This window comes from Episyrphus balteatus, chromosome 3 (genome assembly GCF_945859705.1).
Source record: "Episyrphus balteatus chromosome 3, idEpiBalt1.1, whole genome shotgun sequence".
In the NCBI taxonomy this organism is placed as follows: Eukaryota; Metazoa; Arthropoda; class Insecta; order Diptera; family Syrphidae; genus Episyrphus; species Episyrphus balteatus.
Genome location: NC_079136.1, coordinates 69638093 through 69665720, shown reverse-complemented (window position 1 = coordinate 69665720; position 27628 = coordinate 69638093). Strand labels below are relative to the sequence as shown.

Below are 27628 nucleotides of genomic sequence, written 5' to 3'. Positions count from 1 at the left end.
TTAAATATATATCATCGCTATGCATAGCAACTACAACGAGTATTCACTACACATAAATAGGTACCTATGTATACTGAATTCATTAATTTATCTCGTTTAGTAATTTGATTTTTCTCACGTCAGTTGTATTTATTTATTTTTAATAAGTGGCTCAAAGCTAAAAGATGTCTTAGAATTAAAAGTTTAAAATGTACATCTGTGTTTTTTTTTTAATTTCTTTTGTAAACTAATAAGATTTAACAAATGTATGGCCAATAAAGGCCTTTTAAATATTTATCGTTTTTTTGTGCCCCATACAAAAACGTCATTTACAATTTTAAAAGCTACTAATGCTTTAAACAAATAAAAAAGAATAAATAAAATTTTTAATAAATTGCATTTTTATGTTTTTAGGAAAATTTTGTTTACGGTAATCTTTACGACTGCCATTTACCTATCTCATTTGTGGGTAGAATTCATGTGAGCCTCAAAAAAATATTTGTTTCGGTTTAGTGTGGCCAAACGACTTTCTCGTTTTACATAATCGCTCTCAGTCGTGGATTTCGTTTACTTCAGTATCGTTGACTTGCCGCTCGTTTCGTATTACGTAATAGGCTCCCTGTCGATTTACGAAAAGGCCCATGCAAAATTCACAAGGTCACTTTTCAACCCTTATCAATGTAAAAATTGATCAATTCAAGGTTAATCCATTACTGTGTCACTTCATTGTATACTCATGATGCACTAAGCTAATTTATTGACGATCGTGATTATTGAGTAAAAAGGTATATATTTATGTAGGTACTTCAATAAAAAAAAAAAAACAACACACACATTTTTTTTTTTGTTCCTACTTTGTTTTTCGTTTTAATTTTACATAATAATAATAATAATAATAATTTCTTTTTCAAATATACTTTGTTCTTTTCATTTCTTTAAATAGCAATTACAAAATTATAATAAAATACAAATAATTTACTTCCATTATTTAACATATTGGATAAAAAATCGAGATTTTTCTTTTTTTTAACTTTATCTAATAAAGCGTTTGATGTCATTTACTTTTTTTTGGAATAATAAAGTGCACTATATCTCTGTATTGCACCAAAGAAAAAATAATAAGCTACTGAAAAAACTAGTTGTTATAAATATACTCGTACACATGCAAAACCACAAAAATTCGGTGCTATTTTTATTTTTTTTAAGATTTGAATCATTGAATTAAAGGAACAGTAGTTTTACATTTTTTATTGTTTGTTCTAAACAAATCTGATAAAATGAGAAATAGGTATAATGTAGATAAATTGGAGAAATAAAAAAAGAAAATTTAAACAAAAAAGACGTGAAACTAAATTTAATAAATTTTTGATAGTTAATAGTGACGGAAAATGTGTCATATAATATATTTTATTTTATACATATAATCATATAATTAATAAATAAATATGTGCCTTTAACGACTTTGGCTCTTGGAATGAGCGATCAGCCATTGAAGTGTGATGTCAATGTTATCTTTTTCCTTACACGAAATACTGTAGCAGCATATCTCTCTGTCTTGTATGCTGGAAAGATTCCTGAAAAGAAAAATATAATGTTAATAAGTTGTATTCGTTTAAAACAATTTTATTAGTTCTAATAAGTTATTTATGTGATATAACTATACTTATGGATAATATAGTTGGAGAAACGCTAAAGTCACTTAAGTGTAAAATCTTCTTTTTGAGCTAGTGGAATTTATAGTTACTTGAGCAAAGTATAAAATGACAGAAAGACAGTTATACCTATTTGGAATTGGACTTAGAAAAGGAAGTACTTTTTATTCTTATATGGTATGGTAATTCTAAAATTTTTTTCGGAACTATTCGTTTCGGAATGACAGAAGTTTCCATGTCACTATATATATATAAGTTAAGTATACACAATTGGAAGATCTTCCAATATTGAACTATCTTCCAATTGCAACCAATGAGCTGCCAATTGTCAACTTTCTACCATGTGATAATTGTCTGTTTATGCCGTAGGATCATTTTATCCAAAAATTAGACAAATCATTGGGAGAAAATCAGCTGACATTTGCCGCTAATTTTTGTCATCCAATTTAAAATTGTCTGTTTTCATGGTTGGAAGACTTTAGAGACCAAAAAATTGATAAACTCATTGGAAGACAATTTTCTAGACAGATGACGCAGAATATGAAACTTTAATTAGAAGTTGGATTGAGACAGGACTAAATATCGTATGGGAGAGGGTCTATTCTCCTCCGTTTAGCTTGAAAAAAAATATTAAAAATTTCATTTACAATGACGTATGTATACCTTTTGGCAAATCCAATAAATTTTTCCTGTATATTTTTTTTAATAAAGCGGTTTTAAGGAATAGTACTTGAAAAATTACTTCCATGGATCAAAACCTCTAATAGTTCCTTTGGCCAGAACTGAACGAAATTGAAATTGGACTACATTGTAGCCACCAGCTTTCCAATACAAAAAGAAATATCGAAATTGGTTCACTCAGTTCAAAGTTATGAGGTAACAAACACAAAACAAAAAAATACAGACGAATTGAATACCTCCTCCTTTTTGGAAGTCGGTAAAAAATTTTAATTTTATGTAATTGAGTATTAACGCTGTTTTCAATTCTCTTATTAGTTTTTATTCCAAACAAAGACATAAAAAAAAAAAAAACCTTTTTAATACAAATTATCTCCCAATTTAAAATTTGACAATGTTTTTAATAAGAACATTATTCAATGACCAATTAGTCAACAATCGTCCAATTATTTGTGTTTAGGCGAGTTTATACGATTGCAAGAAGTCGGTCAATTTTTTGATAGAAAATTGGAAAAAGATTGGCTGACAATTTTTTTTCTGTCACTTTGAACAAATAAAATTGGATGTTTACATGGTTGATAGAAACTGGTAAAAATTTGTTGGGAAAAAATCGGCCAATATTGGAACATCTTGCAATCGTGTATACTTAGCTTAAAGAAACAATTTATTTGACCCCAATTACACTTATTTTTTGAATAGGCTAATGTTTTGTATATTTCTTCAGCAAAAAAGAAACCATTTTACTCCAAAAACCAAAAAAAAAATGTTTATCAAGATCGTTACGATTTAAAATTTAAATTAAGCTAATTATACGCGATTGGAAGATCTTGTTTTTAATTCAGGGATAAATAAGCCGCAAAACTATAATAACATAAAAATGACGTGTGGGTTGCGGGGAAACCACGCAACTTAATATTAAATCATCTTAGATTTGCTTCCTTACAGTCCTACAGAATATCCTGAAAAAGTTGTAGCAAAATCTAAAATGAGGCAGCAATTCCAATTGAACGGAATGACATATTTTTTAGTAAACGGTCCTTGAAAATTGTTTGAGAGCGGTGAATTTTTTTTTTTACTTTCTTAATTGACCTTAATACTGGCCAGTTCTCGTTTTACAGATTCATCGACTTTCCCTAGGTTCCGAGGTATAAATCTTAATTTATTCCACTATTTGTAATTTGTAATTATGTTGAACATAAACTCCAATTTCCTACTTTTTCCTTCTGCGTAAACTGTCACACAAGGATTTATGTTGAACTTAAATGCTTAAGTTTCGATTCAAGAAACGATTCTAAAACAGCTTCACTTAAAAATAATATAAAGGAAAAATGTATTGACTTTACAAAAAGGTATACAACGTCATTGTAAGCGTAATTCATAACCCCACTCCCATACAACTTTTTTTTTTTTTGTCTCAACCCAACTTCTAAAATAAGTTTCATATTCTCCGTAATCTGTCTTTAGAGCAACAGACAATTTTTGATTGGATGACAAAAAATTGGCGCCAGTTGTTAGCCGATTTTATCTCAATGATTTGTCTAATTTTTGGATAAAATTATCCAAACGTATAAACAGAAAATTTTCACTTGGTAGAAAATTGATAATTGACAGGCTCATTGATTGCTATTGGAAGACTTTTGAAAGTTCGGCCAATATGGGAAGATTGTCCAATCGTGTATACTTAGCTTGAGTACGTGTTTCTGTTTTAGATTCCGTCTTTGAATTCTGAATGATTTTCTCTTCTTTTCAGAATCAGAATTGTAATTTAGTGCCGAACGAACAATTGCAATGATATTATGTAAACAAACTACAAACAAAAATACACAAATACACTTATATACGAGAAAATTTTCAGACGCGGTACCATTTTCGGGGAAGAAAAAACAAGATGTCAAAGAGAAAAAAAAATGTTTACTGGTAATGTAAGGACAGTTAATAGAGTAGTAAACAGTTAAAATTCCCAAAATGGATAAATATTGAAGCAACTTGTTCTTTAATTCTCTAGTATTTTTGAACCATTTTACTGGATTTTTCAGCAAGCCAACGTCTCCTCCCAAAAAAAAGGCTAAGGAAGGTAATTATTTATTGTTTTGCCTAGCTACGGCTGATAACATTTCTGTTTTGGAAAAAGAAAAATAAGTTGACTAATTTCGTTTTCGATTGGTTTCACTCAAGAATTCACTCATTCTGAAATTGAATGGAACAGATCAAGTCGCTTTTACTCAATTCTGTTTTTTTTTTCTGTTTTTTAAATTTCAAATGTCAAATATTGATTTTATTTTTTTTTTCTTCCAAACGAAAAATTATAAATCTGAAGACGACGATGAAGAAGAAAATGGTAAAAAAAACCATTCCATTGGAATAACGTACCCATTTTAAATTTCTAATTAATTTTAATTTCAGAAAACAATACATTTTTTAATGACAATAAAAAAGAATGATTGAGTATTTTGTTGTTGACATTTAAGTGTTCATGTATTAGTGCTTCTGATTTTAAATCGAGAAGAGAATTTCTCTTCTGAGAAGCGTTGTTGTAGCTATCTTTTCATGCACGTAAAACGGTTTCAGGAGGCCAATCGAAAACGACATAAAATTAATTATTGTCGCTTTCTAGATTTATGAATCTGACAGCTGAAAGAAGGGGTGAAGAGGGGAAAAAAGTGGAAAAAATGTCAGATTTCATGATCTATTTGTGAATTGAGATTCAATAAAATGATTCAAAAATATGAATCTCAATTTTTATCAAGACTCGCGCATACAAGCACCAGCACTTTCACACACACTCCTCTGTTTGACATTTGTCTAATACATTTGTTGTTATTTAATTTTAAAAAGTTTTTTTTTTCTAGATTTCATATTCTATTTGCAAGTAAAAATCTGAGATTTTTAGACAAAAATCTCAAAAGCAAATAGAAAACGACATAAATTTCAACGTTGACCCCTTCTACAGAGATAACATGTCTGTCTATTTTCTATGAAATTTACAGATAATATAGATGACAAATTTTTATCAGAAACAACAACAAAATTCTACAACGAATTTTTTTTAACTTCTTTTTTATAAACATTTGGGTAATGTGAAGATATTTTAAAATGTTATGTTTTTTGTATGCAAAATTTTTAAAAATTAAAAACAAAAATACATAGCAATTAGAAATATAATAATTTTACTTACATTCGTTCTATGAGACCAGTCTCGTCTAAAGCACCAGGAAGATCTCGTTTATTACCCAAAACAAGAACTGGAATCCCTGCTAGCTGTGGCTTATCCAACAATGAGTGCAGTTCATTCCTTGATGCTTCCATTTTATCAAGATCAGCAGCATCCACCATATATCTTTAAAGAATATAGAACAATTTAAGTTTTTTTAACACATGTCATGTATCTACTTAAATGATAGAAAATCATTCATTTTTGTAAAAAAAAAAAAAAAAAAAAACTTACACAATTGCATTAACTCCACGGCAATATCTTTCCCACATTGATCTAAACCTTGGTTGGCCACCGATGTCCCAAACTTTTATGGTGACATTGCCTTTGGTAATTTTGCGCATATTGAAACCTACTGTCGGTATCATATCTTCGGCAAATTGGCCAGACTGTAAGGAAAATTAACATTATGAATTGATAAAAAATGTTTTATAAGGAAGAAGCAGAACATACTGTAAATTGGGACAAATGTACCAACAAAAAATAATTGGCACATTTACATTCACAAAGAACATAGAGATTCATGTTTCATTTTCTCTTTTGCGAAGAAAAAACATTCAAATTTTCGACAGCTTTCTGAAGTCAAAATGTCATCTAATTAATTTTAAAAAGTCCATAGTTACCAAGCATTTTAAATTTATTGCGCACTTAAATTGATAATCATAGACTAATTACCTCAACAAAACAAAGGCATTTAAATTTAAGTTGTCTTCCGAATAAAATTTGGACACAAAAATAGGGGGATAATTCAAGAATATGACGTAAATAAAAATTCAAATACATAGCACATAGTTGTTCCTGTGATTTAAGATTTTTTTTTATGTTTAACGTGCACTGAAGGGTCTTTGTTAAACCATTCCTATTAATCTTATAGATAAGAAACAAATTCGAATTTCTATTCGAGATTTGAAACAAGTCCGTCCATCTTTTTATCATCAAGCATACCAACGGACATTATAAACGAAACCATTGATTTGACATTTTCCATTATCGCAAAGTTAATTTATTTGTTTATCATCGCATATTAGTTTTTATAAATCATCGATTATGTTTTTTTTTACATCAAACCAATACTTGCCCTATAGACAAGAGTAAAAAAAGTTAGCGATAAGCATTTCTTTTTATAAACATAAATAATTCTTATCAACAAGGGTGGAACCGGCTTAATTGATAAGTGAGCCGCTTAGAAGATGAAGGTACTAAGTGACATTTTTTAGAATGTGAGTAAACAGCAAAGTTTATGTAATTAAATTACTTAACTTTATTCTAAGCTCATAAAAATATTTGAGGGAATATCGAATTAGTTTGGACACATTAAAGTTGATAAGTCACATTTGATGAATCTACCAATTCGTGGCTTTCATTTTATGTTTTATTTATTTATTTAATAGCAAAAATTATAGAAAACGACACAAATAAGAAGAAAAACTTGTATCTGTTAAGCTTAAAGGTGTTGTATTGGTGCAAATATGAAAAGTTGAAAACTTGGTAAGGTCGGTTTTCAAAGCTAAGTGACCAAAATCAAAATTTAATTTTGCCAAATTTTTAGTAATGAGAATGAGAAAATAATGAGTGTTAGCAGTTACATAATCAGACCTATTCTGAATTTAACAAGCTATCGTTAGTTTCACCCGAAGGGAATTTACATTTTCCTCTAAACTAGTTTCCTGTTCGCCACAAAAATTTAAGTGAGCAAAAAGCTATCGACTACCTTACTATTACCAAACGTATTTATTTGTTATTTGCCGAACGTGAAAAACTTGTCGCCCGGAACTCACAATAGCGGAAAAGCGAAATTCGATTTTTTCGTGTGGAATTTTGTTCACGTGAAACTAACGATAGTGCTGAATATTGAATTTCATTTGCATTGCCACTTAAATTAGCTACTATTTGGCTGTTTAGAAAACTTAAAAACTTGTCCAATTAACAGATGAAGTTTCATATTAACTATTTTTACTCCTATTCTTCGGGAATTGAAACTCTTTTAAGAAAAAAAAAATCAACTGAAAGTAGAATGCAGATCCAATTTCTAGTTGTCCGAAATTCGTCATAACTTAAAATATAATTTTTCTCTATTTTTCAATCCATAAACTATTAACTTCTATCGATGCAAAAAATAATAAATTTCAAAATCTAAAAAAGTTCTCAATTCTGTATTTAATAAGAATACTTTCTTTATTGTATTGCTTTGTTGAAGTTCAATAAAAACGCAATTTATTTTTAATAATTGGACAATATATTTCGAGGTAATATAAACCTCATTAAAAAATAAAAATTAAATTAAAAAATTATTAAATTAGCGTTTTTTTATACATATGTATGTATGTATATAACAGTAAAATTATAAATTAAGTATGATATAATTATACTATTTTTATAACATATAAATCAAGGGGCACGGTAGTGCCCAGCCAAGTTCTCTAGCAACTTTTGGCACTACACCCTTATTTACATGAAACAACTCAGGCCATTTTCGACCCCCCTCTAACTTCCACACCAAAGATACTAGAAATATCAAAATCGCTACATTTGTTGAGCTGGTCAAAATCAAACACCTCACAAAATTTCAGCTTCCTACGATGAGTAGTTTCTGAGATATAGGGCTTCAAAAATCGCAAAAACCGTAACTGACTCACTGACAGATCATCAAAATTATGGAGAACTTCCCAATTTCGTAGGAACTTGAAATTTTTAACGGTGATAGGACTTGTGGTGTATACAAAGGAAAAAATCGAAAATTTGAGATTTTCGATTCACTGGGCGTGGCATCCGCCCATTTCCGCTGAATTTTCATCAAATATTATAAAGCACTTCTGGTTATCGTAGAATCTTGAAATTTAGTAGAATGGTAGAGCTGGTTGTTTATACAAATTAAAAAATTTAAAATTTGAGAATTTCAGCCAAGGGGCGTGGCAACCGCCCATTTCCGCTGAATTTTCATAAAATATTATAGAGCACTTCTGACTATCGTAGAATCTTGAAATTTGGTACAATGTTAGAGTTTGTAGTTTATACAAAGGAAAAAATTTTAAAGTTTGAAAATTTCAGCCAGGGGGCGTGGCGACCGCCCATTTTCACTGAATTTTTATCAAATATAGAGATTTTCAATTCTACAGCCATACCTTGCAAAAAGTAGTGAAATCACAACAAAAACATTACTGTTATGTTGAAATTATGCTGGCACAAAAAGTATTGAAATGTAAAAGTGCACGAAGTTCTAAATTTTGGGTTCAAATTCGTATCAATAAAATCTTGATTGTTTACTTGGCAATTTTTTAAATAACTTTAAAAATCGGTAGCTAAAAGAAAAATTGTCAAGAGAACAATCAAGATTTTATTGATACGAATTTGAACCCAAAATTTAGAACTTCGTGCACTTTTACATCTCAACTTGGCTCTTTTTTTAACAGTAATGTTTTTGTTGTGATTATTTTTTCAGGCTACAACATTTATGTGATGCTAGTCAGTATAGTTTGAGAAGGCAATTGCCAATTTCTAAAATTTACAGTAGATCAAACTACGGTGCTAATAGTCCTTTAAATCTTTTAATTAATATTTACAATACAAATTCAAGTATAAATAACTGCAGCTATGACAATGTTAAATCACTAAACTTTAGAAAAATATTCTTCATTCACAATAATCCATAATGTACCTTCATTAGATGTAATTTTTCTTTTATTTTTATAAATATTGCAATTCAGCAAATATTTCAGAAGTGACTTACAAGAAGAAGAAGACTATAGCCGAACTTGAAAGAAATGATAAAATTTACAAAATTTAAAACCACAAATTCTTTCTTTAGAAAACTCAGTTTACCTACAGATTTTTCACACAAGTTGTAAGTTTTACGTAAGTTTTTTAAAACGTAAATTAATAAATTACTTAAAATTACAAAGATGTGTTAAACAAATAATAAGCAATTTAATTCTGAGAGTCAAAATAAGAATAAAGTTTCTTTAAAAAAAAATAGTTCAACTTTTCTGTGATTAGAAACAAGTGCATGCAATTTCCTAGTGTATCTTAATATCTGAAATAACTAATAATCCTAAAAGTTTCTGGACATTTATGAAGGGTAAGAAGAAGACTTATGGCTTTCAAAGAAACATGGAATATAATGGCATTTTGTCTACTGACATTCAAACTACGTGTGAATTGTTTGCAAATTTTTTCGAAAGCGTATACGTAAACCATAATAGTATTTACCCTACTGTTGACCGTTTTGTTACTTCTAGCGCTGATATGGGATCCATGTATTTGTCAGATGAAGATATTCTTGAAGGTTTAAATTCATTAAGTTCTGATAATAGTTATGGGCCTGATAAAATTCCCTCAATAATATTGAAAAAATGCTGTCATATTTTGGTGATTCCTTTAAAAGTTATTTTTAATTTATCTCTGTCTGCGGGTATATTTTTAGATGATTGGAACCTTACTTTTATAACACCAATACATAAAGCTGGACCTAGACAAAAAATTGAAAATTTTAGAGGAATATCTAAGATTTCAGCCATTCTAAAATTATTTGAGCAAATTGTTACTAAAAAGTTTTACTTTAATGTTAAAGAATATATATCTCCTTATCAGCATGGTTTCGTATCTGGGCGTTCTACAACTACGAATTTGATCTTATTTACTAAATATCTATCTGATACTTTGGAAGCTGGTGGTCAAGTAGAAGTGGTGTTCACTGATTTCGTCAAAGCATTTGACACCGTTTCATAGAAAACAAAAAGTTAAATTAGAAAATGCTTATTCAAGAACTATTGATGTGTCATCTATCGTTCCCCAGGGAAGTCATTTGGGCCCATTGTTGTTCAATATCTTTATAAATGAAATTCCTTCAATGTTGAAATATGCATCCTGATGATTTGAAGATATTCTGACGTGTTAAAAATGTTCATGATTGCTTTTTGCTTCAAAATGACATAAATGTTATAGTTGATTGGTGTGATCGTAATTGTATTGCTTTAAATATTAACAAATGTCAGTCTTTCTCTGTTTATCGCAACAGAACTCCTCTTAAATATGAATATAAAATTTTAAATAATGTCTTAGGTCTTTCTTGTACGGTCAAAGATCTTGGGGTGGTGTTTGATAGCAAATTGACATTCTCAAACCATATTGATTATATAGTTGCCAAAGCAAATTCAATGCTTGGATTTCTTAAGCGAAATTGTAAAGAATTTTCTAATCCCTACGCCATTAAATCTGTTTATGTGTCTCTGGTACGTCCGTTATTAGAGTATTGTTCTATTGTGTGGTTTCCTACATATGTCTCTTCTCAGATGAGATTGGAACGTGTTCAAAAATATTTTACAAGATTTGTTGTTAAACAACTTAATTGGAGGTTGAATGAAATGCCAGTGTATTCGACGAGGTGTGCCTTGATTGGTTTAGAGTCTTTGGAGACTAGAAGAAATATTAGTTGTATTATGCTTGTCCATGATATCTTTTCTTATCGTATTAAATGTCCTAATCTTTTGGAACAATTTAAAATATATGCTCCAGAAAGGGTTATTCGCCAGAGGTATCTTTTGCATGTTCCTTTTCATGTTTTTAGATATGGGCAAAATGAACCCACTACAAAATGTATTCATCTGTTTAATTCCAAATGCTTAGCCTTAGATTTAAATGATGACAGAATAAAGTTTAAACTTAAATTAATTGATTTATTTGCTCTAGATTAAATTATTATTATGTTATATATACTATATCATTAATAATTAAATAGAACTTAGATTTAAGGAATTTTGTATCTGTTAGAGTTAATGCTCCGTAGATAAATAAATAAATAATATTTAATTAACATAACAGCCACATATCTTTTGCAACTAATTATACCTACTACAGAATTGTCCTTGACAATCAAATTTAAAAAAAAAACACTCATCTTGATGTGTGTCCTGTGTAACCTGTTATAGTAAATTTATATCGATTGCTAAAAATACAAGAATTGAAGGTAAGGGAAGAAAAATATAAAAAAAAAAGGGCCCGCGAAAGTTACCCTTGCACTTGGATTTTATGAACCAGGGTCATGCTATTTTTATTTGAACTTTTTTTAATATATTGCATGAATCATCAAAATTCAAATTTCAACTCAGTGAAAAAATTATAATCCAAGCTAAAAAACACAAAACATCAAATAATGTGATATTGAGCAATGACCTATAATAATCAAAACTTGATAACGTCGTCTTTGTAATAAAAAACGACACAAGTAGCTCTCAAAAATTAATAAAAAAAAAAAAAAAAAAAACAAATCAGTCTATTAGTCATGTCATGATGTTTTGAAAAGAATAAAAATTGTTAGAGAGCTTGTGATTTAATTAGCAAATGGATATCTATCTTCAATTCTACATGATACATGTAGAAGGTGTACAAAAATAATATAATCATAAAAAATGCAAAATTGTTGTCGACTTAATTGCGTTTAACTCAAACAAAGTAAACAACAAAATTTTGCTACTCTGTGTTTTTGCAAGCAAAAGTCTACCAAAGCAGACTTATCTCACCAAAAAATGTTAATTGTTTAAGTTAAAACAAATTTTGAAATTTTATTGATTTTACCGAAGAGCTGTACTCTCTTCCTACTGTCAACCAACCAAATTCGTTGGTACATCTTCTCTTGCAAAAAAAAACCATTGTCATTTTTGTCTATGTAATTTTTTTGCCAATTTGGACAAATAAATACCCCCTTAATTCGACTTAAATTAACATAGCGTAATCATTATTAAAAAATGTGGGTACTCACAGCAATAACATTAACAAAAGTTGTCTTTCCCGAAAACTGTAATCCCACGAGTGTGAGTTCCATTTCTTCTTTCCAAAAAATACTTTTAAACCAATCCAATATTCTATTAATTAGAGCCAACATTTTTTTTCGTTAATTTAATATTCTTTTAACTAAGTAGAAAAAGTTAAAATTGTTGTTTGGATTGAATTAAATGTTCTTTTTCTACGCCCAAAATTTTTCGTTTTTTTTGCAAAAAAAAGTTTTTTGATGGGCGATTTTTTTTTTTGTCTAATTTTCCACTTTGCTTTGTTTGACATCCAGTTCTGCGGAGATGACAGCACCAGAGTAGTCGTTTTCCAGTGCATAATTTTTTTTGACACTTCACAGAAAGAGAAAAAGCTTTCGAGAGTCGAATAGGGTGAGAGTGAAAAAAGCTCTGATAAAGTTTTAGAGGGCGACATCTATTGGTGGGTGTCGTCAACATGTAGTAATAGGGAAATGAGAATAAATATTTTTTTTTGAAAATAAATGGTTTTCTATTTTGTCGTAACTTAAAAGAAAAATAGATATTACAGCTTATACTAATGGTATAATTATTTGTTTTGCTTGTTTGTAGAAAACAAAACAAAATTTAAGCTTTTTGCATCATGAAAGTTTTGCAGTCCGCCATCATAAAATAGTTCGGTTTTTTCCGTATGCGATTTCCATTTGAAACAGAGATTTTTTTATCAAATCCATTAATCTCTCGTGGCAAATGGATATTGCCAGTTGATTTATTTTTATTTGTGACTGTGTTTGAGCGATGTTTCCATGTAAAAAAAAAAAAAAACAAGAATTTACAAAAACAAGTGTTCACATGAATGTCAAATACAGCTGTGTGTGTGAAAATGCCTGTGCAAATGCAAATAGATGTAAAACTCGTTAAAAATCGAGATCTAGGAAATTTGATCTCAGATCAAAAATAAATGATCTCTTTTGGCAAAAAGAATATGATATACCAGTATTCCCCGGTATTTTTTGACGGAAGATCAAAAATAATTGTTTTTTGTGGCAAATGGAAATTCACATTGGAAGGTAGTTTTCGAACTCATCATTTTTTACTTGCGATATAGGTACTATAGGGCAAGTTTAGGATTCGTAAAAAAAATCGAACTCGAGATAACAATTTTACATGACTTTACGATGATGGGGAATGCCAAAAAAGTGGGTCCGGCAATTCTGTCTGTCTGTCTGTCTGTCTGTATGTCTGTCTCTATCTTCAGCTGCAGCCTAAACGAGTGAAGTGATTTTCTTCAAACTTGATAGTTAGCAGTTTTTGGTGATTCCCTAGAGGGGAAATTGAAATTTTTTTTTATGACCAAAACTAACGGTACCTGCCATATAACGGAAATAGAAAAGTTAATTTTTTTCAAAAACGGCTCTAACGATTTTGATTAAAATTTTTGTGTGTAGTACTACACATAAGAGCCAACTTTTTAAATAAAAAAAATATTTTTTGTACCGTTATTAACGGTACCTGTCATAGAACGGTTTTTTTCGTTTCTGAATATCTCGTACAACATTAACCCGATTTAAATGAAAATTTTTATACAAACGTGTGTAAGTAAAGATAATATTAAAAATTTAGAAAATTTTCAAAAAACGCATTTTTGGATTTTTAAAAAATATTTCAAAATTTTTTTTTGAAAAATCAATTTTTTGAAAACGGATCAATGAACAATTTTGAAATTTAGTTTTTATGTGTAAATTAATTATTTCTTCAAAATGGCATACCAACTTTTTTTTTGAAAAATGTTAAAAAATTTTTATATATAAAAAATTATTTTTTTAAAAAACGGCTCTTACAATTTTCGAAAATTTTTTTCTAAAAATACCTTTTTATACAAGAAATAAACTGGCATATTTGTTTTTTTTTTTAAGATAATTTAAAACGGAGTTTAATTAATTATAAAAACAGATTTAATTTTTTTATACTACTTATGAAATTTCTTCAAAATATCAAATTTTAAATTTCTTGAACAAAAAGCTTTAACATTATAGTTACTTTAAGCATAAGAGCAAGTACGTGCGACCCCAGTCGTGCAATTTATTTTTTCGAGCTATGTACTTTTATAAGAAGGAATCTTTTGGCCACTAGGGCTATTCATAACACTACTGGTCTAAAAAATTTAATTCTGTTTTGGTTCGGACACTAAAATATATTTTTCTATAGGTTTTTGATGTGCTGAACTCGAATCTGAAGTCAGAAATATCCTATCACCTATCAGCTCTCGGTTTTGAAATATTACCGTTAGAAAGTTCAAAAAAAAATTGATACATTACAATAAGCCAAAAAACTGACGATATCTTGAACAATAAAAAAGATATCGAAAAAAATTAAAAAGATCTTGAAAGAAGGAAAATAGTTCTTATAGAAACCGTTATAATTTATATTGTCTTCACATAAAAGCATAACCTCAAAACTATTTTTTTTACATCATTCTTCTAACGGTAATATTTAAAAAACGGGAGTTGATAGGATATTTCTGACTTCGGATTCGAATATTCAGCACACCGAAAACCTATACAGAAACCTTATAAAATCGATCTTGGGAGCATAAATTCAAACATTTACTTGATCCAGTTAAATATAAAAATAAGCAAACATCTCACTCACATGTTCAAACAAAAATTAAAATTCTCCTTTAAAGCCTAGTTCGCAGATCCAGCTAAATTTTAGGTCCCATACAAAATAATCTCAAAAATTTAGGCTAGCTAAAAATTTATTTAAGAATTCAGCCTATTGTGCGCAGCTAGAAAATCACACATTCCTTTCCAACTGTTTATTTTTTATCTATAACAATCCAGCAGACGAAAAATTAGTCAAGAATAATGCCTGGTACGCAGCTGAAACGAAACGAAAAATTTTGAAGTCTCCAAAGTCAACACCGAACATGTTAAAGAAAAATTATCATCGGGTATTATAGCAAAGTAAAAATAATAAAAATATAAATAAAAAAATTCCAGAAAAAACATACGAAAATAGTTTTAAAGCAAAAACAAAATAAAACTAAATTTTGTTCAAGACTTCGTTATCGAATTTTTGTATGGAAAATTTCGTTTCGCTTCAGTTGCGTACTATCCTTAACGGGGAAAAAATGTCAGCTAAAATTTAGCGCGATCTGCGTACTAGGCTTGAATGACTAAGGGCAAATTTTTCAATCATAAGTTAAACCTCAATTAAAAGCCCTATTCTGGCAAACCTCACAAGTCACAAAAACTTCACAAGGTGATCATAGCTCGATTTTGTGAGGATTTATTTCCCACAAACTTCTTACTAGCAAAAATTCCAACTTGTGAGTTGTGACCTCCTTTAGGGCAGATCACAAATTCAAAAGTTTTTGTAATACGAATACGAAAATCTCACTCAAAATCAGCTCACCTTGTGATGTTCTTGTAATTTGTGAGGTTTGCCAGAAAAGGGCTGTAAAGCCTGTTCCTTGGAATAAACCTTGAATTATGCTATGCTGATGATTGAAAAATACGCTCTAAAGCAAGTTCTTCAATGCTCTTCGTTTTTAAAGAATTCTTTTTTCTATCAAAATAAAAATTATTGGAATTATTGCTTCTTGCATTCATTTTTAAGTTTGTGTATTTTTTGTGAGGTTTTTATCCCCAGTCCAAAATGTTACACTTTTCATATTTTAGCCCAGGAATCACCTAAACGGAATTAATTTTGTCTTCGTTCGATTCTACTTTCATACATATAACCATTTCAAAGTAGATCAGAAACAACTTTCGAATAGGATCGAAAGTAGAATAGAGTTCTTCAATTTTTCTTAAAGTTTGAGGTATTTGTTTATTCAGAGTAGAAATGCAGTTTTGGACAGTTTGAACCATTCACTAAAAGATCGCTTACACTACAAACTTTCTATCGGCTGACAGATTAGTCGGTCACTAAATCAGTATGAAAATCTATGGAGGTGCACACACAATAGGTCCGTTCCACACTCAGTTTGCAACTGCCGAATTCAGTAATATTTGGTTATTTTTGGTCAGAGTCTGTTCCCAACTTCAAAAATTGTGTAGAAGAGAGCACTCACGAGAGAGTAAAAAATTTCCCCACCCTGACAAATTTAGCCCAAAGAATTTCTTCCGGCAGAAATATGAGTTCTTTCAAATGAAAAGTTGACGTATGTCAAACAAATAAATAAAGAAGAAAACAAATCAAATTGAATTGATTTTTAAATTGAATCGCGTTTACGTGTTTTTTGCATTAAAAAAGTGTTAATGTTTATCGAATTAAGCATAAAATATGAAATTGTGTTGTATAATGGTGTTCAACTTGTTCCAGATTTTTTGGCAGTCTTTCGTAGTTTTATTTCTTACTGAGAGAATTCTCTCCCAACTCTCATTAATTTGACAGACTGCCTAATTTAGTGCACAAAAAGTCTGGAACAGACCTAATAACGATCACGTATCGGCCGATCAAAAAGTTTGAATGATCGATTGATTGAATCGTGATACACAATTGCCCTCAAACTAAAATATTTCCTACCGGGCCGACTATTTAGTATGCTGACTGTGCGCACACTAGCAGCCCAACCCGATTAAACTATCACTCGATCGTCTAGTATGCTGGGGTTTTATTTCTCATGTTTTCAATTGAGTTTTGAGTGTAATAGTACACAACCTTTGCGTTTTTCATCGACATATCGGGGGATCGAAAATCTTCACATCCTTCTAAAAAAGTTGATAAATTTTCTATACAAAAGTTCTTTCAGTTATAAACACTTTCCACAAGGATTGACTTTAGAAAAAAAAAAAATTTAGCGGGACGTCAGGTATGAGTACGGTGACCATATTTCCAGAAGCAAAACCCGGGACACATACAAAATTTTTCGAATAGTTTTGAAAATATTGATTTTTCAAAAAAATAAAAATAAATAAAAATTGAAATTTTTTAAAATGCGTTTTCATAATTTTTCTTCATTTTGATATAAAGATTTCTTAAACGATTTTATGGGAGCATTTTCGCTGAAATCATTTAAGTCGTATACAAAATAAAGAAAGCGTTTTTATACTTAATAAGTACTGTTAATCACTTCTAAAAAAATATTTTTTCAATCAAAATCGTGAGAGCTATTTTTTAACATTTTAGTTTTATTTAAAATGATTTTAAAATTGTATAATCTTTAAATAAACTTCTAATATGTCCTTAAAATTTTTGAAATTTAGCTGGGTTCTTTACTCTTCTGTTCTTTATTCGAAAAAAATTTCCCTGATGGAGCTTTTCAACCTGTTAAATAATTGACGACAAATTTTAAAAACTAAAGCCTAGTCTAGAGGCGAATTGAATATTATAAAACCAGCTCAACGAAATCGTAAAAGAAAATTTTACTTTTCGTTGCACATTACGTAGCTTAAAACCAACGAAATTCTTACCCATAGAGGAAGGAATACCTTCCTCTATGTTCTTACCTGTGCAAGAATAATTGGAGAGTTTTCAATCGTTTGTCACTCATACTTAACGGTGCAGTTAATTTTTCTTGCTCCAAAAGAGTTTTTTGATTTTGTGAGACTCAGAAAAATTTTCGTTTTGCTTCGGCAGCAAACTAGGCTTGACGCTTTTATACGAAAAAAATAGAAAAACTTTTAATTTGCAACCAGTGTTTACCTTGTTTTTCGTACAAAGTTTTTAAAATTTTGAATGAAAAAATCAGAGAATTTGCAAATACGGGACACTTACACGTCCCGGGTTTCTTAAATAAAAACCCGGGACAAGCTGTAGAGATACGGGACAGTCCCGGGTAAACCGGGACGGATGGTCACCGTAGGTATAAGGTACCAAAAACTTTGTCTTCTTCTCTCTTTTATTGTGCGGTGTTATGATATCAATGACGAGGTGATCATTACTATTCTCCAAGGTTACTGCTTCTCACAAGTGATTCGTCTGTGGGGTTATTTATCAAAAATATGTCAAAACCAAATTTTATCAATCTAAAGAGCAAGAAATTACTCACAAAGATTTCAAACTCTGCTCGTATTAAAAAAAAAAAAAAAAAACTTGAAATCTTTTTTCAAACCCAAATAAAAAATCTTTAATTTCTAGTACATATTTTTAATCATCTCCAACATATTTATCCAAAAGCTCTTGTTTTCTTTTTCTCAACAAAGCCGATTCGATGTCTTTTTGTGTGGGTACCGGAACATGAGCTGTAAATCGAGGTGCCAACATATCCATTGGATCAACAACATCTTTAGATTGTTGTTCTTCCCTCTCCGCCACTGGAGCCGAAACCGGATAAATGTCTTCTTCTTCCTCATCGTCCATTCGCTCATTGTTGGCCATTTTCTCTTTCCATTCTAAATGGGCTTTTTGTATGGCTAATTTTTCAGCTTTTTCTTCCAGTGGAATCAGAATTCCATCATCATCATCTCGATAGCCATAATATTCAGCGTCGATGTCTTTCATTAACTCGGCACGAGTTTTTCTTTGCGGTGCAGGTGGTTCCTGTTCAAAGAGTTCTCTCACCCCGGGTAGATCTTTGGCAGCTCCAAAGTATTTATATCCTCTATTGCCTGGCACTTCACGACCTTCGGCATCAAACATCTTCGGACCATATCGGCGATAATGTGGCCCACCGAGAGCCGATATCTGATTCTCCCAATGGCGTTTCTCTCGAAGAAGCTTATTGATTTCATCATTTAGATCTCTTATACGAAACTCACCTAATCCAGCTGTTTTAAAGTAAGAATAAAGAATTTTAGGTCTGTCTTTTGATTCTGATAAACTTACCATTTTGTATTTGTGTAACTTTCTTGGATATTTCTCGAATAATTTCTAATCGGTATTTTTCACATTTTGGCAATTCTGTACACTCGGAAGCTAGATAGGGTCTTCTATCTTTTGCACCAGTTTCAGCTTCTTTTGCTGCTCTCCAACGAGCAAGTGTGGTCCTGCGGAAGATTTATTTTGTATTCAAATTTTGTTTGTTTTGGAAGGCGATTGAGTAACTTACATTGCTTTTTCTGCATTTCTTGCCTGAAGAATTTAATTGAGAGAAATTAAGTCAATATAGGTGGTTTAATAAATTACTTAAAACTTACCATTTTTGATTATTTTTAGTAATTTTTAATAATAAATTGTAAATTTTTTAAACGTTTTGCGTGTTTTAGCGCTGGAACTTTTTCTTTTGGTATGAATTTTTTTGACAGATGACAAAAATGATTATTCGAGACTCGAAAGACTCGCGCCCTTGAATATGATTTAAGCAGGGATGTTTAAGAGTATTTTTCTCCATTTTCAGTAATTATGGACGAATAAGAAAAACACATCGGAAAGTGAAGAAATACGTCCCGTTTCTGCTTGAACCTTGCAGTACATTTTTTTAAAGATTTGTTTTTTCAATTAAACATTGCTCTAAAACTTACAGAAATAATAGATACAAGGGTTTTAGTTTAGAAACAACTCAACCAATATGTCTTAAACATAACTTGATTCCCCTTTGTTTAATTTATATTTTTAACTTCAAGAAAAATGAATATTTCTTTTAAGAACTGAACAAAATTTGTTTTGTAGATATACGTGGTTCACGATGAAACGGGACGAATAGCCGTTTATTCATGATGTGAGTCTGGATCAATTTTACAAATAAAACATAAACAACATATTCATATGCAGGATTGTAAAAAATCATTTTATTTTTAATGCATTTGCTTTACATTACAAATTAAAAAAAAAATATTTATTGCAAATAAAAAAAATTGCATTAAAAAAAAATATTTATTGCAACTGAAAAATATGTGCATTGAAAAAAAATATTTATTGCAACTAAAAAAAAAGTTTTTTTTTTTTGCATTGAAAATAAAATTTGTATGGCAAATAAATAATATTTTGCATTGAAAACAAAATTTTATTGCAAATAAAAAATTTTTGATTTTTTTTTTCAATGCAGAAATTTTTTTAAAAAATTTGACTTCCTGACCTTATATTTTCTTTAATATTATAATTGAAAAAGTTTATGTATGGTCAAATAACCAAAATTGTAAGAAATTCCACGAGTATTAAAAAAATATTTAATGCACACATTTTGCATTGAATTTTTTGTTTTTTAATGCAGAAATTTTTTTATTTCCAATAAAATTTTTTATTTCCAATAAAAATCTTTTTTTCAATTTTTTTCATTTGCAATAAAATTTTTCTTTAATGCAAAATATTTTTAGTAGCAATAAATATTTTTTTTAATGCAATTTTTTTTATATGCAATAAATATTTTTTTTAAATTTCAAATGCATTTTTTTAAAATTGATATTTTTATGACCCTGTTCCTATGTTGATTATTTTTTTGACCAAAAATTAGTTCATATTCTGGTCAATAGATGGCTTTTGTTTGGCGGTAAGAAAAATAAGAATAAGCATGAGTTGGCGAAGTGATGCCGTTTTAAAGAAAAATTAGATTTTCGGTCCCAACACCAACACAGTTGCAAATAAAAGTAAATTTTATTGATTGTGTTTCATTCACCATAAAAATAAATTTTTTTTAAAATCTCTATTTACCTACTAATGAAAAATCCCATAATATTTTTAAAATAGACAGGAGATTTTTGTTCAATTTTTGAGCTTAAGGCATTTAAGAACTCAAAACAAAAAATAATTCTCCAAAAATCAAAGGTTTAAAAAGTTTATGTTTGAGTTGATTCTATAAACGGTTTCTTTGATAACAACGATCAAACTTTCAAAAAAAAAAAAAAAAATTATTTTTTTTTGTTTCTGTTTAAAGTTCGATAAAAAGGCTTCAAAAATCATATACAAATTTTATAAATTAGAAATCAAACCTGTAGGTATCTAAAGGCTTTTGAATCTTTCTAAAGACTAAGCTCAAAAAATTTTCACTAGCAAGTGTCGAAAAAACAACAGAACAGATATTTGAAAACTTTAGGCTCAAACAATATCTTAGAAATTCATGGTCTTTAAATACTTTTTTGAATAAAAGATCTGAAAACTAGAATAAAAGAGCTTACGAATCCTAATTTTGAAATCTTTACGAAAAATTGGAATTTTTTGTTTAGCTTTTACATTTTTCCACTGGTGTAAAAGTATGAAGCTGTATAGTTTTTATATACTATGTACGAGCATTTATGTCAATACAAAAATTATTCTTCACTGAATTTTATACAAAAAAACGTTTGAGGCATAAAAATTCTTTTTACAAACGTGTAATGGTTTAATTTTAACGGAAATGTTTTACGAACATACATAATGTATGCATAAAGTATATACTCGTACGTACCTACAATGACCCATTCGTGTATTTATTCCATTCATGAAATAACAAAACTTGATTGATGATAAAACAAGTCTATAACATACAAAAAAAAAAAAACAAAAGACCAACAAACACCAACAAAAGCTTAAACTAGTCTGCTAGAATAATTTAAATGCAATTTCAAGGTGAATGACTGAGGAGCATGCTAGAATAGAGTCAGATCAATATAATCAATAAAAATACAAAAACAATTTTAGGTGGGTGACGAATTTCACCCCCTATTCAATAAGGGTAGAATTTTGGTGGAATGTTTGTTTTCATATTTCCTGACAACAAAATGAACTTAAAATTACTTTTTCGTTGCTGTAATAGGTTAAGTCATTGGTCATGTGTGAAAATATATGCATTAAGGAAAACAAAGGACAAGAAGTTCATTTGAGTGCAGGAAAAATTGAAAAGGATTATTCTGAATTAAGTTCATATATTGAGTGGCAACATATTTTGTTCACTCCTGTTTCTTAAAACTCCTTATAACAAAGTAACAAAAAAATAGCAATCTAGTAAGTTGACATCAATAAGGATCAGTTGATTTTTATTTGTTTATAGATTATTATTTTGTTAAAAAAATAAGAGCGTTTAAAGGATACTTACTTAGTGTCAAAATGAACAAGGAAGAACGCAATTCATCAGATACCAACAACGAATACGACGGAGAGTCCTTTGATAATGAAAGCTCTGAAGAAGTTTCAAGTGATGAGGAATCAATTTCAGAAGAATCTAGTCTTGAGGAATCATTGGATGAGCTATTACCAGATAATTCGTCTATAAAGGTTGGTATATACAAAAATTAGTAAAACATTGAGGTCATTTTGCTGATTTCAATACAGTTATAAGTTTCTGAATTTTATTGGTTTTGTCTAATGGTGAACTTTTTTTTAAATAAAAACAAACACGATTACAGTCCAGAGACAGTTCTGGTGCTCGTTAATATTTCAAATTTTATCCGTAAGGTATTCAACATTAAACACAAAAAAATTCTGTTTAATGAGATTTCAGTATTTTCTCTTTTTGACTTCTTAATTTTTTTTTTTTGTTAAGTTCATTCGCCGAATTAGTTTTTGTGAAACAAGTTGAAGTTATACATTTTAAACATAAACTTTAACCTTGAGTTTAAATCATATTTTGAAATTTGAATACCCCTTTGTGTGTCTATGCAAATGCACATCTTTTTATTTTTATTAATCTCAGACATGATACTGACACCAATTTTCAAAAATTTAAAAACAACCTTAAATTAGGAATTGACCTTAAAAGTTTAACTTTTAGTTAATTTGCATGGTTTTTGAATTTTTAAGCTATAAAACCTCGTTCTAGCTACGTTTTTATACCTATTGTCAATACATTGTTAGGTTTTTTTTTTCAAAATTCTAAAATAAGATTAAATGGTAATTTGTTGCGCGAATAAACAATTTTGAAGCACCAATGGGTAATTTTGTAGTTTTCAATTTTAATTTAGTGAAGAAATTTTGAAAAAAAAATACTTTTTAATCGTTTTTTTTTTTGTCAGTGATGGTAGCTTTTGAAAACAAAAAACTAATACATTTAGTGCAAATGCCAATATTGTAGTTTAAACACTTTTTGAAATATTCAAGGTTTTATTAGCTCCAAAGTTAGCTTTCAAAATCCAAAAAAGCGAAATTAATTTTTTTTCAGAAATTTGAAGTAAAGTTCCGATTTTGTAGCTTGAATATTCAAGATTTCGCAAAATAAGACGAAACTTATACGTAACGGCTAACATTTTCAAAAAAGTTGAATTTTAAAATTGTTTACTTTTCTAACAATTGTACTTTTGCATAAACTAAATTGAAAAACTGCACTTCCGGTTTGCTCAGACCAGGGAAGAAATTTTGAAAAATACCTTTTTTAAAATTTAATTGTTGTCAAAATTGATTTTTGCGCTATTAATTAGCATTTAATTAGCTACAATTTTTTTTGCTACCGGCCTCCACACCTTCAAATTCGATCCTGGTTGTTGTACGTAAATGTATTCTATTTTTGGGCAAAGTATCTTTTCAAAAATTTGGATGTAAAAGTTTCAGAAAGTTAAGAGATAATTTTTTTGCATAATTTCAAAACTATTGAGAAAAAGATAAAACTTTTTGGGAAAAAATAAGAAAAAAACAATTGCTTCGAGAACAAAAGGATTGACGAACTTTTTTTGAAGCTTACATTCATTTAGGCCCAGTTTGTTCAATCTCCATTACATTTAAAGTTTTCATTAAAAATTAACTGTCAGATCGCATATGAATTTTAAAATTTTCCTTTTTTAATTACAGCTTTAAATTTAATGGAGTTCGAATAAATTGGACCTTAAAATTTTATGTTTTCCTCTTTTTTATTACATTTTTTTTAATTTACACTTTTCAAATTGAAATACAAAAAGTTGTAAAGGTAAAGCAACTTATATTCTGAAAGAAACTACGTGCGATCCAGTCATATATATTATTTTTAAGGCGAGTTATATCTTCCAACAATTAAATGTAAACTTTGATAATTATCAATTTTTACCAAGATGCAATTTTAGGAAAAAAATCAAAAGGTGGGCATTTCCCAAGACAATAATTTTGGATTATCATAACATATTTAAAATTTAATGTTCGTTACATAGACAATTTCAAAACTTTTCAAAAATTTTCAGAGTGTACCAGATTCTATTCAAAGCAATCCAAAGATCGAACAAAATCTTAATGATACTTCCAGTATTAATTCAGAAGAAGCTGAAGAAACGCCCGATATAATTCCAAATGATATTGTTAATGAAACAAAAAATGAAATTCCAACAAAAATATCCACACCACAAATAAATGAACATGAAATCGATGAAAGTGAATCCGATGATTTAGCTGAAGAGGAATTAATTGAAAGTGCAAAATCACTAACTATCCAAAATACAGAAAATAAACTTGAGGTTGTAGTTCCTACAGATATAGAAGAGGAAAATCCCAATTCAACTGCCGAAAATAACGTCAATGATGGAGAAATTTCTTCATGCCAAGAGTCTGAAATTGAATTTGTTGTTGCAAGTCAAACTCCAACTAGTTTTAATTCAGATAATTATGCCTTCCACATGGATATATTACAAAAGCCATCACGTTCTAGTACAAGTATTCATCAACAAAGGTAAATGTAAAGTTTTTACAAAAAAAAGACTAATTTTAAATTTCAATCCTTATATTCTAGGAATTCTCACAGAAAAAGTCTGAGTTTTTCTAATGAACGAATGCGAGAAATTGAACGGCACAATCAAATTTTACTCCGTAAAATATTAACCCAAAAACCGCGCAAGGAATTTGTAAATCAAAAAGTATAATTTTTTAGTAAACTTAAAATTTTAGAATATTAAGTTTTGTGTTTTATGTTTTTCTAGATTCAATGTCCAAATTTAAGAATGACGACTTCTGCTGTAAACCGAAGGAAACAACAGCGTCAAATCGATCTGGATAATCAAGTTTTAAAAAGAAAAATTGAAGCAATTGCTCTTCGTCGCCCACAAATTTTATAAAATTATTGGATAGTTTTAAAATATTTTAATTTTGAGAGATAATTTTAAAACATTAAAAATTTACTTTAAATAAAAAAAATATTTTATTTTTAATTGAAATTTTTTGTTAAAATGAAAATAATTCTCAACTAGTTTTTACTGCCATTAAAGTCAAAATTGGAAAGCCAATAAGGATCTGATCTATTTGTTTAAAAATAGTTTTATTATTGCCTTTTCAAATACTTTAAATAGAAGACGTGCGTCGTCGTACCTCATAAAGTCATCATAACGTTTACAAGACATATAAATAAAATGCAAAGCTCTATTTAGAGGTTTCTGTTATTTATTTTCTAATCTGACCTGAATTTAGATATAAAAAATAATAACACCTGCAAAATTGATTGAAAATAATTTCGCTTAATCAAAAACGAAGATTATAATAAACGTCGTCGTCGTCAGACTATTGCATGATTGCATCAAACATAAAACGTAGTTCATTCGTTTACTTAGCAACTGAGTATATTTTGTCGAAAGTGCAAAAACTCTTTAAATAAATTTAAATTATAAGATATAAGATGGACTAGGTATAACGATATCTTAAAGCTGGTCAAATCGTTGTTTATTTATATACACTTTTTGCAAATTTAAAGACTCCCAATGTAGACTTAAACTCTGCACTTTCATCAATTGGCATGGAAAAAGATTTGATAAGGCGACATAGAGTTCTGGAAAAGCTGTGAATTAGATTTATCTAATAGTCTCGCAAGTATACAGTCGGAATCTAGTATTTACGATTTTGTCTCAAAGGTAGTTAGAATTGTTGATTATTTGTACAAATATAATAAAATGCACGCCATTTCGACTATAAGATTTTTGTGATATGAGAACACAGCGAAAATGCCTATGCATTCACTTAAAAGAACACAAATTTATTTTTTTAAGATTTTCGAAAATTACCCTTGTCTAAAAAAATGAATTTTCAAAAATTTTCTCCAAATCCATGGAATGAGACATCAAAAGAATGCATAGGCAAAGGCCTATGCATTTAGCTAACAAATTTCAAATTTATTTTTTTAAAGATTTTCGAAAATTATCCAAGGGGTACCCCTTGTCTAAAAAAAAAAGAAATTTTTAAAAATATTCTCCAACTCAATCAAATGAGATATCAAAAGAAAGGACTCTTAAGACTGTTTTTATAACTGAAAACCAAAAGTTTGTAGGATTTCGGGTGTTGAATTATTTGCATTCGAAATATTTTTTTTCCTTCATTCGAAAGCAGATATTTTCAGATCAAACTCCCGAAACAAGTTTTGGTTTACAGATATGAGATCAGAGTGCAAAGGCCTATGCATTTAGCTAACAAATTTCAAATTTATTTTTTTTAAGATTTTCGAAAATTATCCCTTGTCAAAAAAAAAAGAAATTTTTAAAAATATTCTACAAATCAATCAAATGAGATATCAAAAGAAAGGACTCTTTAGACTCTATTTATTACTAAAAACCAAAAGTTTGTAGGAGTTCGGGTTGCTGAATTATTTGCAATTGAAATATTTTTTTTTCCTTCATTTGGAAGCAGATATTTTATTTATATTATTCATGTACGGGTTGTGTACTGTTCCGACTATTCTTTGCAAATAATCTTTCACCTAATCAGTTTCAACGAAAGTGGAGGTACCTATTACCTACTCTACCGGTGTGGTGGTAAGCCGGTAAATATATATAATATGCACCTTACAATTGTGTTTAATTAAGCCATTAGGTATACTTTCAGATCAATTCGTTTAATTGCCTTCAATTTGTCATCAATCCATCATATATTTACATTCATACAAAAATATACACTATCCCACTTATAATAAAATTGTCACTAATCTCAACGACCGCATACGCATAATCTTTCAAGATAGTAAATTGAAGCTTTCAGTATTCGGCGATCGTTCGCAGTAAGAAGAGCTCACATATCAAACAAATAAAAAAAAAAATCGGTTAAATTTTTTTTCAAAATGAAGAGTCAACCAATTATTGACAAAATCGTCGAAAAACTACAAACAATCGACGCATCAAATAGAACAACTTTTCTGATTTTCCAATTTAATTTCAATGCGAGTGATGGAAGTCTTTTGAAAAGTTTTGGTGAGATTTTTAATTGGCACGAAAAAATGGAAAATAATAAAAATTAACATAATTTTTGTATCTATGGTTCAGTTCTTGATCTGAAAGATCTTAAAATGTACGAAGGAACTGCTGCCACTCCTGACAGTGAAATAACTATTGGAGATGAAGAATTCTTTATGTGGGCAACACAGCAAATAACCTATGATGAACTTAAAGCTAACGTGAGTTAAATTTAGAATCTGTACGGATTATGGAAGGATTTTCTAAGGTTTTTTTATTTTTTTTTCTTATGTTTCAGGATAAAGTTCAGATTAATGGAAATTTAGAAGCTGTGATGAAGTTGATGGATAAATTCCATAAGTAGATATTCTTAAAATTTTGTGTTTTCTATTTTTATAATTTATATTTTGAGCAAGCCAATAAAATTTGCATGCGTTTTAATTTAAAAAAAGATCGAACTACGTTTCT

At 29.1% G+C, this 27628-nt stretch overlaps 4 protein-coding genes across 5 annotated transcripts; 2 read left to right on the top strand and 2 right to left on the bottom strand.

Moving 5' to 3' along the window:
- Positions 1-1305: 1305 nt before the first annotated feature.
- On the bottom strand, positions 1306-12587 carry LOC129916048 (ADP-ribosylation factor-like protein 8). 2 transcript variants are annotated; one of them, XM_055995809.1, is made up of 4 exons: positions 12275-12587; positions 5755-5909; positions 5485-5646; positions 1306-1553 (listed from the first exon to the last, which is right to left on the bottom strand). In XM_055995809.1, the coding sequence occupies exons 1-4, from the start codon at positions 12395-12397 to the stop codon at positions 1433-1435; spliced, it is 561 nt and encodes a 186-aa protein (XP_055851784.1). In that variant the 5' UTR covers positions 12398-12587; the 3' UTR covers positions 1306-1432. The 2 variants fall into 2 exon arrangements, with proteins under 2 accessions (XP_055851784.1, XP_055851785.1); XM_055995810.1 differs by lacking the exon at positions 12275-12587 and adding an exon at positions 5974-6061.
- Positions 12588-18308: 5721 nt separating this feature from the next.
- On the bottom strand, positions 18309-19423 carry LOC129916799 (pre-mRNA-splicing factor ISY1 homolog). Its single transcript, XM_055996938.1, has 4 exons — positions 19346-19423; positions 19258-19280; positions 19035-19195; positions 18309-18976 (listed from the first exon to the last, which is right to left on the bottom strand). The coding sequence occupies exons 1-4, from the start codon at positions 19346-19348 to the stop codon at positions 18357-18359; spliced, it is 807 nt and encodes a 268-aa protein (XP_055852913.1). The 5' UTR covers positions 19349-19423; the 3' UTR covers positions 18309-18356.
- A 2633-nt stretch (positions 19424-22056) lies between these two features.
- LOC129916798 (cilia- and flagella-associated protein 97) lies at positions 22057-25159 on the top strand. Its single transcript, XM_055996937.1, has 4 exons — positions 22057-22334; positions 24203-24684; positions 24745-24868; positions 24932-25159. Exons 1-4 carry the CDS (start codon positions 22167-22169, stop codon positions 25064-25066), a joined length of 909 nt encoding a protein of 302 aa, XP_055852912.1. The 5' UTR covers positions 22057-22166; the 3' UTR covers positions 25067-25159.
- Positions 25160-26861: 1702 nt separating this feature from the next.
- On the top strand, positions 26862-27618 carry LOC129916797 (uncharacterized). Its single transcript, XM_055996936.1, has 3 exons — positions 26862-27178; positions 27251-27381; positions 27459-27618. The coding sequence occupies exons 1-3, from the start codon at positions 27049-27051 to the stop codon at positions 27522-27524; spliced, it is 327 nt and encodes a 108-aa protein (XP_055852911.1). The 5' UTR covers positions 26862-27048; the 3' UTR covers positions 27525-27618.
- The last annotated feature ends 10 nt before the right edge of the window (positions 27619-27628 follow it).

What these genes read in the sequence shown, in the direction of transcription:
- LOC129916048 (XM_055995809.1), bottom strand. Translation starts at nt 12,397, where the DNA reads ATGTTGGCTCTAATTAATAGAATATTGGATTGGTTTAAAAGTATTTTT. An exon ending in CTTTTGTTAATGTTATTGCT is followed by an intron (nt 5,910 to 12,274) that starts GTGAGTACCCAC and finishes TTTTCCTTACAG; the next exon opens with TCTGGCCAATTTGCCGAAGA. An exon ending in CGTGGAGTTAATGCAATTGT is followed by an intron (nt 5,647 to 5,754) that starts GTAAGTTTTTTT and finishes TATTCTTTAAAG; the next exon opens with ATATATGGTGGATGCTGCTG.
- LOC129916799 (XM_055996938.1), bottom strand. An exon ending in AGAAATGCAGAAAAAGCAAT is followed by an intron (nt 19,196 to 19,257) that starts GTAAGTTACTCA and finishes AATCTTCCGCAG; the next exon opens with GACCACACTTGCTCGTTGGA. An exon ending in AGTTACACAAATACAAAATG is followed by an intron (nt 18,977 to 19,034) that starts GTAAGTTTATCA and finishes ACTTTAAAACAG; the next exon opens with CTGGATTAGGTGAGTTTCGT.
- LOC129916798 (XM_055996937.1), top strand. Translation starts at nt 22,167, where the DNA reads ATGAACAAGGAAGAACGCAATTCATCAGATACCAACAACGAATACGAC. An exon ending in CAGATAATTCGTCTATAAAG is followed by an intron (nt 22,335 to 24,202) that starts GTTGGTATATAC and finishes AAAAATTTTCAG; the next exon opens with AGTGTACCAGATTCTATTCA. An exon ending in AGGAATTTGTAAATCAAAAA is followed by an intron (nt 24,869 to 24,931) that starts GTATAATTTTTT and finishes ATGTTTTTCTAG; the next exon opens with ATTCAATGTCCAAATTTAAG.
- LOC129916797 (XM_055996936.1), top strand. Translation starts at nt 27,049, where the DNA reads ATGAAGAGTCAACCAATTATTGACAAAATCGTCGAAAAACTACAAACA. An exon ending in AAGTCTTTTGAAAAGTTTTG is followed by an intron (nt 27,179 to 27,250) that starts GTGAGATTTTTA and finishes TCTATGGTTCAG; the next exon opens with TTCTTGATCTGAAAGATCTT. An exon ending in ATGATGAACTTAAAGCTAAC is followed by an intron (nt 27,382 to 27,458) that starts GTGAGTTAAATT and finishes CTTATGTTTCAG; the next exon opens with GATAAAGTTCAGATTAATGG.